Source organism: Lissotriton helveticus, chromosome 6 (genome assembly GCF_964261635.1).
Source record: "Lissotriton helveticus chromosome 6, aLisHel1.1, whole genome shotgun sequence".
Lineage (NCBI taxonomy): Eukaryota > Metazoa > Chordata > Amphibia > Caudata > Salamandridae > Lissotriton > Lissotriton helveticus.
This window is the reverse complement of record NC_136067.1, coordinates 1,589,599,782-1,589,614,372: the sequence shown is the minus strand read 5'-3', so window position 1 is coordinate 1,589,614,372 and position 14,591 is coordinate 1,589,599,782. Positions and strand designations below refer to the sequence as shown.

The window sequence follows — 14,591 nt, the reverse complement described above, 5'->3', positions numbered from 1 at the left end:
AACATTTTAAGGCCTCATTAAGGAGGACACTTTTTAATTTTATGAAAACTAAAAATAAATGTGCAAACAATTCTGTTCATGCATTTCATTCTTTTCTATTTTTGCTACTTTTAAAGAGAACTCATTTAATCAATTACAGTAGCCTGAAATGTCTCACACATCCTGTTTAAGAAATCTAAAATGTTTCTAATAGTTGGCAAGTTAAGTGCATTGGCCCAATCTTACATTTTAACATAACTGTTACTATTCCTCTTAGAAGAAATGGGTTTCTTGGCGGTCTTTTCTGTGTTTTGAGTACACAACTTTGTCAAGGAACTATGAGACATGATTAAACAGAATAATCGTGTCAGAAAGATATGCCACATCTTTTTATAATATGAAATTCTATAAGCTATATCACTTAGTCAGCCGACGAAAGTAAGTTCAGGGGAACAATACAACTTTAATGGTGTCTGTACCCCACCATTAGGGATAACTATACAGCAGGTCACTCCGTTCACAGTCTCCGTACCTGGACGGTGTGCTGAAGCTTGGGGTTCTTGTAGTGGAAGACACTGAAGCTGAGGGGTTCCTTGGGTATGACCTCCACCAGCATGAGGTTGCAGCACTGAAAAAGAAAAGAACACATATGATTGGACTCAGAGGGTGGTCCATGCTCCGGGTGTCTCAACTTTCAAGAAAATGCACGCAGTTCAAAACTTCACCCAGTTTTAAGAAGATTTTCCTTTCTGTGGTAGAACTGCATCCTCGAGTCTCTTAACATTCCACAACATGTCGGCCAACCATACCGCAAGAGCTTCTGAGGTGTTGAGAACAGGCTACCACAATCCTAAGGCACACCCAGCGGGCAGGCACAGCCATTGCTCTAACCTGCTTTGACAGGGAGGGAGGATTCCCAATATTCTTTGAGGAAGACTGTGGATTCCTGGACTCTATGGATGAAAAAACAATCCACGCCTTTCAGTGCCTGGCTAAGGGATGGTCGTTATGCGAAATATTGGCCGGTCCACCATCCGACACTCTGACATGGCATGTAGTGTTTATAACACAAGTCCAAGCCAGGCAGGCAACGGGTTGGAGAGTAAGGGTCCTTCTAAAAAGTTTGAGAACTGTGTCAGAACAGAGAAGTGTGTGCTCTAAGCCTCAGACTGGTGGGTGGGTGTCTGCAGCTCCGACACAGCGGCGCGCAGTGCAACAGTACACACTATCACCGTTGGAGAACGTACCAGGATATGAGCTTTGTAGGTGAACATTTCTTCCCTTTTCTTCGTGATAAGGAGCAGTCGGTCAAACAGAAATAAAGTGCGTTCGTTTTTGGCTCGTTGAATGCGGAAGGTCCCCTCCAAAACCAGCTCGCCATAGCTCGTCAGATCAGGCCCTTTCCAATTGGTAAGCAAGCTCTGAATCTCCTAGAACATGAGGCAAAGAAGAACATGTTATTTTGAACATTACAAAATAGAAATATGCAGAGAACCCAGAACAACAAGACAATCCTTCAACAGCAGACTTCGGATATTGTATTTTATAGGCAATTAGATAGCGCTTACTAGCCTGATGAGTAGAGGAAGTGCTTTATGGTGAGTAGAATGCTTCTCCGGAACCTAGTGTTAGTGATTCCTTCAGGGACTACTTCATATTATATTTGTGTTTCATGTGTTTAAGTTGGGTTCTTTGTAGCGCTATTATTAGCAGTTTACCATGAGGAGTTGGGAGGAGATTTCTGAATTCATGTAATAACTGCCAATAGAGGTGGGAGTGTCTCCGAAAGCTCGAACCAGGCTCAAGCGTAAAAGCGAGATTTGGCTCACCTCGAGGTCCTGGTCCTGTTGGAATCTGCATGCTACCCTCCCTCTGCCTTAATGCACAAAGACTTAAAAACAAAACATTAAAGTCTGAGGTAAAACGACTGACAAATAAATGCACATTAACTGGCTGATTAGTACTAAGTGAATCAAAAAAACCTGCATCAACCGTGGCTTCTCACCTTAAACAAATTGTGTGATCTTTGTCAAATATTTTATTACTCCTTTTTCTTCCCCATCACATGTGAAAGCAATATCAAATGTTACTTCAGAACACAAGTTGTACAAAAACCGTATGTGTTTAATTTAACAGACTAGAATGTTGATCTAAGTTAAATAATCTGGGCCACACACAAGGTTCTTGTGACAACGGTCTTGCCTCGTAGTTCACTAATGGCACTGTCGCCAGGATGGGGCTGGGTCAGAATGGTTGTAAGTTCATATTTTAAAATGATCACTTTGTAATAATTACATCTCTGTGTAGAGCTCTAATACGACATATCAATGTCAAGGCTTCCACATGTTGAATAAATACACTTTTCTGAATTTAGAAGAGACTTCACCATATTTTATGTGATTTTGTTGTAGGATTAACATGGCGGACATTTTGAGGGCTCGGCTTGTGCAAGGGCTCTAAGATCCCATCCAGATGCTAGGCTAGGCTCTCACTTTGCTCGCCCTGTTAATTTGCTGGTTCGCCCACCTCTAACGGGTGGGGTAATAAGGAAAATAGAGGAGTTTAGAGTACAGACAGTATACTGTCATGTGAGGTCCTACTGAAGAGCAACGTGTTAGAAGAATGCCACTTTGTGGAGGAGACAATGTGACAATGTGTGTGGGTATGAATAAGTCTGTTATGAATAGGTCACTACAATTTCACTTGTACAGAGATGTAAGTGGGATAGCACCAGTTATCTTCATTTTATAGTAGAACACATCTATTGATTAGAACAGATTTTTTTAAACTGACTTCGCAAGTGCATCAACAGGTCGGAAAGCGGTGTACCTCACAATGTTGAGCTGATACTGTAGCTGTGGTAAGCAGCAAAGTGGGGCTGAACGCTGGCATTTCTTAGCAGGTCCAGGAATAAATGGATGCAGTAATCTCTGGTGCACATTACTACTATTCATGGTGGCCATCACAGATGCCCTAAGGAGCAGTAAACTGGAGTCAGAATCACAGCCTAAAAGTTTTGAGGCTACAATCAAGGGAGACTGGTTTGCTCATGCAGACCGCAGTGCCTGCGCTACGTGTTCCTGGGTCCCTGTGTTGAAACGTGGAGAAAGTGCAGCTAAGTGCAGACTCCCGCCAACTACTCATGGTGTAAAGTGCTTGCAGGTCTGAATGAAAGGAGCCCCCGACGGGAGTCGTATTGAAATATGTGTGCACACCAGAAGAGCGGTTACATTGGGCTGTTACCGGTTCAGGCTATAGGGACTAAGCTTCATGCTTAGGCCAATGAGACACTAGCAGAATAAATATAAAAGTCAAGTCACAGAGCAGACTATAGCTGGTGTTTGACAAAGTGGTTTGCTACACGTCTTCCAAAACCTGCTGATCCTACTAGTGGGAAACCAGTCTTTCTAGCCCCTCTGTAGACACTGCAGACGAGTTCTGCCAGACTTGAGGCCTTCCCCGGAAGGGACCCTTAATTCTTGCAAACAGTACCTAGACGGCATTGAGAAGGCAACACAAAATGTTTGCATCTCAGACCACGTTTCAGAGAGCCAATGCAGCAATTGTTGTGACGCCACAGGAGTTGATGGAAGTCGAGTTGTGGGATAGCGACAGCGGAGGAATTCCTGAGAGCAAGCGATATTCAGCAGAGTTTGATGGCCACTGTGGTGGATCTAGATTGTTGGCTTTATTAGAGAATTTTTGATTAATGAAATGACTACTCCGTAGAGAAGGTGCACAGATACCTTCAGGCAGTGCTGCTTCCCAGGATGGAGGGGGCAGGGGGGAGGGGAGAAAGAGAAAGAGAAAGAGAAAGAGAAAGAGAAAGAGAAAGAGCGTCTGAAGCTCGTGAGCATGTATATCAAGATTTTCAGAGAGATGATCAAGGCTGTGCTCTTCTTTAGACTCAACAAGCCAAGAACTGACTGGGTGACCCACTTGTAAAGCCTATAGGCAGAGGAGGCCCTGTGGCTGACATCTTTCAGCAGTGGGGCGACACTTCATCCGTCATAAGGGAGGAGCCGTCCCAGTGTAGGGGCTGGGTTGGGGAACACGGCCACCAATTCATGGAGCACACTTGTCTCATGATCCCCATCTCAAATCCTCCAGAGAGGGATCCTTTTGGAAAGTGAGAGGCGCCTTTTAAACAGTGCACTTCCTATGCCGAAAAAGTAGACATTTACATAGGTGCAGCTGTGCATTCTTTTAAGTGGAAATGCTCCACCAGCACGTACACAGTCTGACATCATGGGCTGAATAAAGCAGCAGAAGCCATTGGCGACTGTCACACGATAGGTGCACTTGTGGTAAACAAACCATCCGTTCCCCAGAAAGTGCTAGTATATAAGATCACATCTTTAATACTACAAGGTGGTTGAAGAACGTAAGACTGCTACATCCTTAGATGTTAAGAGGTTCAAAGGGTTGCTTAAGTCACATTTCCAAATTCATGGCAAAGTTATTTGCTGCCACTGAAAAGTCTTATTAAAAATCCAGGATTAAATAAACAAGGATATCAGATTTTTTATACTCTAGGCAAACATCACAAGGAAATAATTATGCCCCTTAAGTATTGTATTACTCATATCATAACTTGTAACGCCTCTGCATGTAAGAAGAAGAAAAGACTGGCTGCATGTCTGCATTTTCGACTCCTATTAAAATGGCTAGCAATTATTTCTGCTGTAAATGTTTATCATCATAGGAGTCCAGTGCATTGCTTCTCACCCAGGACCCAGGTCACTATTTTGAAGTGACTCTCGTGAAACCGATCTGCTAGGTCCTGGGAGTTGTGGATCAACCATCATGGGGTCACTGACAGTGGTCGCGTCCACCTCCGAGGGTAACATGGAGCACAAGGCACTACATGCAGAGCTGCGGTTTCAACCGCCTCTTCCACAGATGCAGCCTACTCAATCAGCTAAAACCAAGAAACAAAAACAACTCCGGATGCTGGGCGCATCTGAAAAGATGGCGTCCAAGCAATGACTCCAAGAGGAAGCTCTGAAAAATGCAGGAGGGTGAAAATGTCCCTTTAAATACCATTCTTTACCATGGTGAGTGGGCAAAACACAATTGTCAAGCCAACTTATCATGCAGAGCTGCAAAAAACACTACTGATTGATGTGCTGTGTAACTCAGAAATCCTTCGACTGAGGTGCCACAGTAATGTTGAAGGTGTACAGTCTTCCAAAATGGAGTTGAATATTTTTACATTAACATAGGCTAGTTGAGCAAGAAGCATTAATTAAGTTATTTGCTGCGGAGGGGCGACTGAGCACACAGGCACGATGCAGACTGCAGCACCAACTTACATTTGACATTAGTTTCCTTTTTCATAAAAGTGCCTTGTGTTGTGTGTAGAAAATGCAATGACACATTCAGTGAAAACAAGTGGGGCCACTCAAACCCTGTGCCATGTCTATTCAGGGCTCTTCTACATTAAGGGCACTCCATGTGTGCCCCATTCACCCTCACAGTACTCAAGAGGCACTGCGCGCAGTGGCTATGAAAGGATCTATTATCGTCTGCCTTGATGGGGACACTGGGTTTCTTTTTCTACAGACCCCAGATGCCTTGTCTGGAAATATCTGGACCTTACAGAATAGGACACCCCTAGCCGCGAGCATCCCACAGGCATGTGCCAAGCAGGACCGAGCAGCACTGCACAGGAAACAAGGGTTGACGTGGATGGCACTGACATCACTGGTTTTGTCAGCTACCCCAAGCTATACACTGTGAACTGATGGGGAACTTGGCACATGCCACTACCGATGAGTTCGACCAGCAGCAATGCCCCCACAGTCAAATCAACAACAATGGACAGAGAAACCGCAAGGCTCGTATGGCAGAAAGTAGACTTTGCTACCCAAGTGTCTGCAGGCCGCTGCCTTGGACAATATACAGGTGGGCCAGCTGGAGAGGGTAAACGGCCAATACCACGCGGCCGTATCCATGAAAGGCTTTACCACGCATGCATTAGAACGCATGCGTGGTTACCACGAAAGCCTTTGCCACGCATACATTTACTACGAGATGCGTAGTAAAGGCATATGTGGTAAAGGGAAAAAAAAAGAGGGCATCGGGGGCCTCCCTCCTAAAAAAAAAGTGAGAATAAAAAGGGGGATCTCCACCCCACCATAAAAAAGAAAATGAAATAACGAAGCAAAGTGGAGACAATCGGCATCGTTAGAGAGGAAACGGAAAGAAACTTCCGCTTTACGACGTAGGACGTCATCGATGAAGGAGAAGAGACGATGACGTGAAGAGGTAAGGGGAATTACAATTTAAAAAAGAAAAAGATTGAGGGTTAAGGGCAGGTGTAAATAGATGAAGGTTTGGGGGCTTGGGGACACGTAAGGCTACAGGGGAGGGGTATAACCTTTCACAAGAGTATGCCCTTACCATGCATAAATTAACAACGAAAATCGTTGTTAATCTATGCGTGGTAAAGGAATATTCGTGGGAGAGGTTATGCGTAAAAAAAGCATTCCATTGTAACGCATGCGTGGTAAAGGCATGCGTTGCAACGGAATGCGTTGAAACGACATACAACCGCTGGAGAGAGCATTTACATGAAGTCCAAAGTAAGAACTGCTGAAGAAGCTACTGTTTCTGCAGATACCCATGTTATGGATACAGACACCCTACAATGGAGCGACAAAATGAACACAAAGATGCTTTAGTACACAGTTTGTTCTGGGCTCACAGGGTCCCTGATTTAGATGTGAGAGTGTTCAAATGAGGGATCACATTTATGTGAACCCAAAGCTGCCTCATGTGATTAGAAAGCACCGTTTAAAGCTAAAAGGCATCAGTAAGCAGCAATACTGCTGTGCTCTCATAAACAGCCAAAGAGACGTCTTGATACAACTGGTTCCATTATGAAATTGACTTCATCCACTTATTACATAGCTCAAAGAAAACTCCTTTTTGATGGAAATTAGGATCTTCAGATATGAATATTATATTTTCAAAAGGAGTTTTACATGGACAGCCAACATGTGTTTCGAGGAACATTCTCTATCTCAAGGCCACAATTCTTTCGCCACGGGTTACCCATAGATCAATTTCAAAATCCACAATTTTAACCTACCCCAAAGTATTGGCATTGGGAGTATGGAAAATAGCGGTTTGCTTCTTTCTTTCACTGTGGCATTGATCAATAGATTACCCATGGTGAAATAATTAACTCCAATCAAGGAAGATTTCGCTTGGAACTATGTGATAATTGGATGGAGTCCATAATTAACTGTCTTAAGACCTCCCCTGAGTTGTCTATGAATATACTCGACGCATCAAGTGGGTATTGTAGGCCGGGCTAATGATCCTGTTTCAGCCACACTTTGGAACCATGCTGCTGCGCATTTACACACACACACTGGTGCCCATTCAAAAAGTGATTTTTGGGGTGATCATATTTTACTCCTGGCTTAGGTGTGAATTACTCCTGGGTAAGACACACTTACTCATAGTCTAAGGCTTTGTGAATCAACCTTATACGACAATGGTAGGTAGAATTTGTTTGTCCGATCGCAGTTATCTCGACCTAAAAAAGCTTACTGAAGTTTTTCTTGAACTTTCACGGCAAAGGCGGACTTGAAGACCTTTAGTGATCATAGAAGGCGCTACGGACAGCAAGCTTACCTGCAGCCTGACTGCGTGCTCGTGCTTCCTCTTCATGTCGTTGATGTGCCAGGCCACCCTCTGCATGGTGTCGATGGCTTCCATCACCACGTCGTAGCCCTCAATGTCCTTTTCAAGGCGATTTGCTATTTCCTGACAGAGAAGCAAAGACATCAAATCTTTACCAAAACTTGTCAGACCTGGAACATTGTGGACCACAAACAGGTAAAAACGAGGGAGAGCGTATTGGTTGTATGGCTTTCTCTGATACCAGTACCCAATTAAAGCCCATACATTGCATATTACAGAGCTTAGAACTGGCATAAGTAAGGTATGAATCACTGTATAAAACAAATTATTTAATATTATTATTAGTTTTGCAGTCATAACCCATTTGTGGAAGGGCGGAGAGAGGGTGGAAAATGAAGGCAATTCTAGAATGGATCCACGCATTGCAACCTACGAGCATAATTATGACAAACTTTTACAGTGTAAACAATGCCTTTGTACCTGGTATCACCAGTATGCTGTATCTCTATTGTCAAATGCAATGAACCACTGAATCCTGAAATGGCTGCCTGCCATCACGATGCAAACCCGTGACCCTCAGCTTACATGAAGGGCTTCCCCATCCATCCTCTACCATAGATAACCAACCACAGCAGGGACTGAAGCCAGACATTACATAGAATATCAATGCCACGTTTTCAAATTTCGCTATCACTCAACCACTGCGAAGGACTGCTCATTTATGTACTCTATCTTGCAAATCCTTGCATTAATATTAAGAAGTACACGTCAGCTTGCTACTCCATGTGATGTAACAACTCTAGGAATCCAGACCCTGCTCCCATCCTATTTCTAACATGCAGCTTTCCAGGACCTCAGCAAAAGTTCATTTATCTGGCTAGCGGAAAACTGTCCCCAGAATACATCTCTCTGTAACATGCATTTCGTTTTACAGACCTGATTAAATGAACTGGAAGTGAAACGCCATATCATTATACAGCATGTTAAACGGAAAAGCAGACATTTCAGATGTTTACTGTCCAAAAAAGTCTCTCACTTAAATGAACCATTCACAAGATGTGCGTCCTCAGAATCCAGAGTATCAAAATAAGTAACCTGGTTATGCTATTCATAAACATGACCCCTCTACAGCAGTGGTTCCCAAACTTTTAACTCCTGAGGACCCCCATTAAGTCACCAATGGAAGCCGGGGACCCCCAAGTAATTTGTATGAGTTAAATTTAAATATTAAAACAGTAATTTAAAAAAAACACACGTGTTCACACAAAACAAATCCTCAAAGTACTAAGGATTTTGGGGCCAGATGTACGACCATTTCATTTAGCGCCTCGCAATCGGGGACACAATGCAAGTGGCAAATTGCGAGTCTCTAAATGAAATGTACAACAGTGTGTTAACACTGTTTGGGATTCCCAATGGGGTCGCAAATTGCAGAGCTCATTAATATTAACGAGCCTCTCGCAATTTGCGAGCCAATTGGAAATGTCCGCCCTCCCAGGGATGGTGGCCTGCTGTGCTCAGCAGGCCACCATGTCTGGGACTGCTTTTAAATAAAGCAGTTTTTTAAAAAATGCAGCCCGTTTACCATGCATTTAAAAAAAAAAAGAAAATGAAACGTTTTAGTTTCATTTTTTAAGGGCAGGCAGAGGTCCATGGGACCTCTGCCTGCCCTTAAAAATAATTTTGCATGCATTTGCAAAGGGGAAGGGGTCTTGCAAATGCATTACCATCTACTAGAAGTAGGTGGTAATTGCAAGTGTTTTGCGACCGAAAAACATTTGTACATGGTTTTGAGACTCGCTATTTGGAAGGGAATGCCCCTTCCAAATAGCAAGTTGCAAAACCTATTTAGTGAGTCACAAACAAATTGCGACTCGCGAAATAGGCTATGTACATGGCCCAATAGGTTTTTGCATGCGCAAATGGGTTCACGAACCCATTCGCGCATATAAAAACATACATCTGGCCCTTACTATTATATATTGAAGGAACAGCCCCTCTGTCACATGGATTTCATTTGTTTTATAGCATCTCTCATACCATTGTAGGATGTCAGAGCACTTTACATCACACACATATAGAGACATTGAATCATACATGTAAATCAGTGTGTATATAAAATGTTACATAAGGTAAAGGGGACTACAAAGATGACATGTCATTCATACTGATAGGCATTTTTAAAGAGTGCTTGGTCTGGAAAAGCACAAACTCAGGATTCAGAACATAACACATTGGCTAGTAACATTAAAAATGTAGTTCCGCCCAAATAAATCTTTTTTAGCAGCATCAGGATAATGAATAACAGGGGAAAAACATAAGTTACTAACTGGTACCATGCAGTTTGCAAGCAGCTCTTTGATGATAGTTTATAGGCCCCTCTGCTAGATTACGATTGCCACTTATGAAGTGCACAGTAACAAAATAATCTCTGTGACAAAAGCAGTAACCACGAACCTATGCACATAAAATACTGCTTTTCTAAAATGCATGTTACACGTTCTTTGCAGTAGGCACATTAACCCTCTGTGCTACATTAGTGAAGTCAAAGCTGCCACTGAACAAAACTCGCCTCGCTCTCCAGCAGGTACATTAATCACTGGAATTATCTTGACACTTTTATTATTGCTGGAAAGCTTCTAATTACACAAGAAACGTTTCTGTGCTGCCTACGGGCCCCCTGGGAATGTGTCACGGACCCCTGGGGGTCTGCGGACCACAGTTTGGGAAACACTGCTCTACAGGAACAGACAATAGATAGATTAAATATTGTGTTTCTAAAGCCCAAGCCCTTTACTAACCACTAGATGGCGCTGGGCACACACGTTTCATCCCCCTCTTTCAAGCTGACTCGCCGGTTGCCGCAGTTTCCCCTTTCAGACTAGGAATTATAATTGATAACAAAATAAGGACACTATAACCTGGCATAAGGAGAAGTGGCCAAGAAAGGGGCTGAAGTACTTGGACCAAACCTAGCACAGTGATTAAAGTGGGTCTCCCATAGGCTGTTCGCACATTAAAACATTATATTTTGTAAATTTGACATCTTGTTGGGTTTCACTTTCCTAAACCAGCTGTTATCTATTAGCAGCTAGCTCGTGGTTATACTTATATTCTTGTATTACAGCTCAGGGTATGCACGTGGAACTTAAACCGAATTACATTATCTGTGTGGCGTATTTGTAATCATACTTTTGGATACACAGAATACGACATTTTTGGGATTCCAACTTTAACATACTGCTAGGTATAAATACCATCAGGAAAATGGCTCTGACTCAAACTAGCTGACAGACAGGGCCCAAAACCAGTGGCAGGGGAAAATGTTTACTAAAGACATTTTCAGGTAAGAAACAAGTCTAGAAAACATTCATCTTAAACACTTTGAGGACTAATCCTATGGCGTTGTTTATTTTAAGGCTCTTGTTTGCTGGTCGGAGTTTTATGCGTTATGTAAATAAAATAGCTTTAGAGGTTTACTTTTATTTATTATACAAAATAGCCTTTGATGGATTTAACAATTAACTTCTGCGTCCACCCCCACTCCCTCTCATATCGGACATTCTGTTAGTGGCTAGTCTCTCCACAACGTACGTGCAGAAGGAGGTGGTACTTCAAGATTCGCTGGACAGGTTTCAGGAGGTAGGAGCCCAAGGGGAGGGAGTGCTGTAAGACTTCCTGTCGGTCCCGGAAGAACTTGGACACCATTTTGTTCCTCATGCATTCCGTCAGTACAGCCACAGATCTGCAAGCATCAAGAGGGAGAGTGAGTTTTATACATTAAAACAAGGCTGACCCGTAAAGGCAATCAGAACCAATATTACAATAATGTCATTTAGATGATATAGTCTACATTCACAACTAGGGAGTGTGGTACAAATACATCTCATCACTTTGCCTATCTGCCTAGTTTGTGAAGCATATTCTACTTCTTTGATAAGCAAAGTCTTGTGAGCCCTAGTCAGTAGCAAAGGTGTGCTCTTAACTACATATCTGATCTTGAATGCTATAGTAAGAAAATCTCAAAGATGGCCCTCTGCCTATAATTGGGGTCACTGGATTTAAGCAAATCTGTCATTGTTGTGTTTGCTACATAATATAGCCTTATAGCTTGCTGCAGAGGGCTCTACCGGTTGTTAAAGGCCCTGGACCAGAGTTAAGTAACAGTGGGCGTAGTGGGGCTACGCGGAGCATCACGAAGTGGGGGGGGAATCTACGTACACCCGCACACTTCGTGTAGCCCCACTACGCGCAGCCCGCCTCCCTCCCGCCCTCTTAAATGGCCTTATAATCTCTAAAAGCATAATAAAAGTAATTAAAAAGATTTACCAGAGATTCTGCGTCCCGGGGCTCCCTCTTCCTGCTTTATCGCGACTTCTTCCTGACAAATGAGCCTGCGCGCATTTCTCGAGAAATGCGCATGCGTGAGCACCCGCGCATGCGCATTTGTCAGGAAGAAGTCGCGATAAAGCAGGAAGAGGGAGCCCCGGGATGCCGCATCTCTGGTAAGTCTTTTTAATTACTTTTAGTATGCTTTTAGAGATTATAAGGCCATTTAAAAGAGGGCAGGAGGCGGGCAACTTCGCTCCTCCACGGCGTGTGCATAGCCTGCCTACTACACCTACTTTGCGGATCGCGAAGTAGGCAACACTACGCACACTCTGTGGACGGAGCCGAACACTGCGCCCACGGTTAGTTTTAAGTCCGAGCCGCAGGTGAGGGCCTATACAAGGGCTAGGGCCTTTAACAACTGGTAGAGCCCTTGGCAGAAGTATTAGAAGGCTATTAGAACATTCCACTCACTGAGAGTAGTATCTTCTAAATTAAAAAGGGGGAAACATGAAGACAACCATTGGGATGTTGGAGCTCTGGGCTTATACCAGCCATTATAAGCCCAAAGCTACGCCATTGTCTTCAGTGGAGCTCTCAACATTCGAATGTTTTAATTATTTGTCAAATTTGCCACATAATCCACTATTTGCTGCACAATTAGCAGATTCAACAAAACAACTATTACAAATGCATCAAAAGAGACTTGAATGCAGCATATGCAAACAAACGTAGATCCTGACACTTTGCAAACGTTAACTTGCAGACGGATGTATGTGGACACTACATAGGTGAACACGTAACCCAGATTGTGTTATTAGCTGTTGAGTGGGATATATACACAATCCAGTCAACATTCCGCCTGGTAATAGCCAGTTCCACTGGTTATGATAACAACAATTAAATGTAAAATTCAATATTATTTCATAACTCAGAAAGCTTTATTTTTATGTATGTTTAAATTGTTTAGAAAGACTGGGATATGCCCTTGGTTGGTAAATCTACAGTACAAGTCACTTCAATTATACAAGCACCTCAAATGTGCTGCACATTATGCAAATGTGCTACAGAGAATATTCAACTGTGTGGCTGTTCGATCAAAAGGAAATGGCAGACACTACAATAGATGATAAGAAAAATACACATTGCTAACATACTCTGTCTCCAAAGCATAGATTCTGACTGTTATGTTTTTTTACAGCTGCCTTGTCATTCTTGATGTTATGGGAAAACAATGTATGGGGTCCTGCAGTCTTATTAGGCATTAAAGAAATATATAAAAAAGCTTCAACGCCAAAACTGGAACGGTGTAGAAAAAATGTTAGGTATTTAAAGTAGAGATTTCTTACCTTGGATAATTGGTACAGTATTGCGTGTATATGTGGAAGTCCTCACTCTGTGGGTGGAATCAGAGCAGAGCACAGTATAAGTATTTTAGAAGTTATTTTAGTACTTTTACATATTTTGTAAAGCTTCATAGACTATAAGCAGTTACATAACCAAGGATACTTAAATTATTTTGCAAACACTCCATGCACAGACCTTGAACAAAAAAACACCTAAATGGTAGCTACAAAGTACACAATTAACTTACTTATACAAAAAAACTATTTATGATGAACTAAACAGTTTGCAGTACTATCCCCCTGACAAGTTGCACATGATTACACATTTTGAAAAAGTAACTATTATAAACTGGTTTTGAAAGTTACCACATTACGGCATTGTTTTCTGCTTATTCAAAGAATTGTTTTTATAAAATAGTGAAATGAACAATGCATTGTATATTTCTATATATCAATGGGAGATGCTAAACTTCCAATAATCACTGGGTGATCATTTTCTTATTATCGGCGTGTTCGGATGTAAGAATCCCCCATTATTAACAAAATGATGTCACTACTCACTTGTAATACCTCATTACAAGCAGCAGTGATGTCTAGGCAGGATGAGTATGGAAGGCACAAATCTGCCTGTTACCGCTTCTGAAAGAGGGGAGCCCATGCACGGCAAGACACCTGCTTACCAAGCCGCTGAAAGAGTAGAGGACTGCGCGGTGGCAACTCACCTCAGAGTTTCATGCCCTTACAATGGCACTCAGTCTATCCCTTCTGCTGGACACACTGCTCTCCCTAAAGTCGCAAGCGATCTCCCTTTACATCCAGAGTATAATTTCATGCTGGGGAGGACAGATCTCTCCATAGTGCCCAGAATGCTCTGTGAAGTTCATATTTAGAATGTAGCATGCGAGGCTGCAAGCTACCAGAGTTAAAAGGAACCTCACCTCAGGTGCATAGCTTTGGTGGGTGTTTAGGGTGTGAAATCCCCCACCTAAACACATTCTTGACTTGATGCTGGGTCAGGGGGTCCTGAATTGGGTCTGCAAGGTCTGTGTTGTTTTTGGGGTTTATTTCCATTCTGATTCCTCTGAGAGATTTTAATTTGTTATTTTAGTGGATTTGGAACTAAAATATATTTAGGCCCAGATTTACAAAGATTTTGTGCCGGGTTGCATCACTTTTTAGATGCAGCGCAACACAAAATCCTTTTTGGTATTTACAAAGTCATGCAAATGTTGATTAGCCTGGGTTTGTAAGAAAAAGTAATGCTTTGTAGCGCATATCGCC

The 14,591-nt window shown here is 42.6% G+C and overlaps 1 protein-coding gene across 2 annotated transcripts in view; it reads right to left on the bottom strand.

The window, feature by feature from the left end:
• PLEKHG1 (pleckstrin homology and RhoGEF domain containing G1) overlaps positions 1-14,591 on the bottom strand; it is a 288,105-nt gene that overhangs the window by 92,046 nt on the left and 181,468 nt on the right. For both annotated transcript variants that reach the window (XM_078649385.1, XM_078649384.1), the window contains exons 5-9: positions 13,314-13,360; positions 11,230-11,380; positions 7,627-7,758; positions 1,227-1,409; positions 512-607 (exon numbers count right to left, since the gene is read on the bottom strand). In XM_078649385.1, coding sequence (XP_078505511.1) covers positions 512-607; positions 1,227-1,409; positions 7,627-7,758; positions 11,230-11,380; positions 13,314-13,360 — 609 coding nt within the window. The remainder of the gene's footprint in view (positions 1-511; positions 608-1,226; positions 1,410-7,626; positions 7,759-11,229; positions 11,381-13,313; positions 13,361-14,591) is intronic.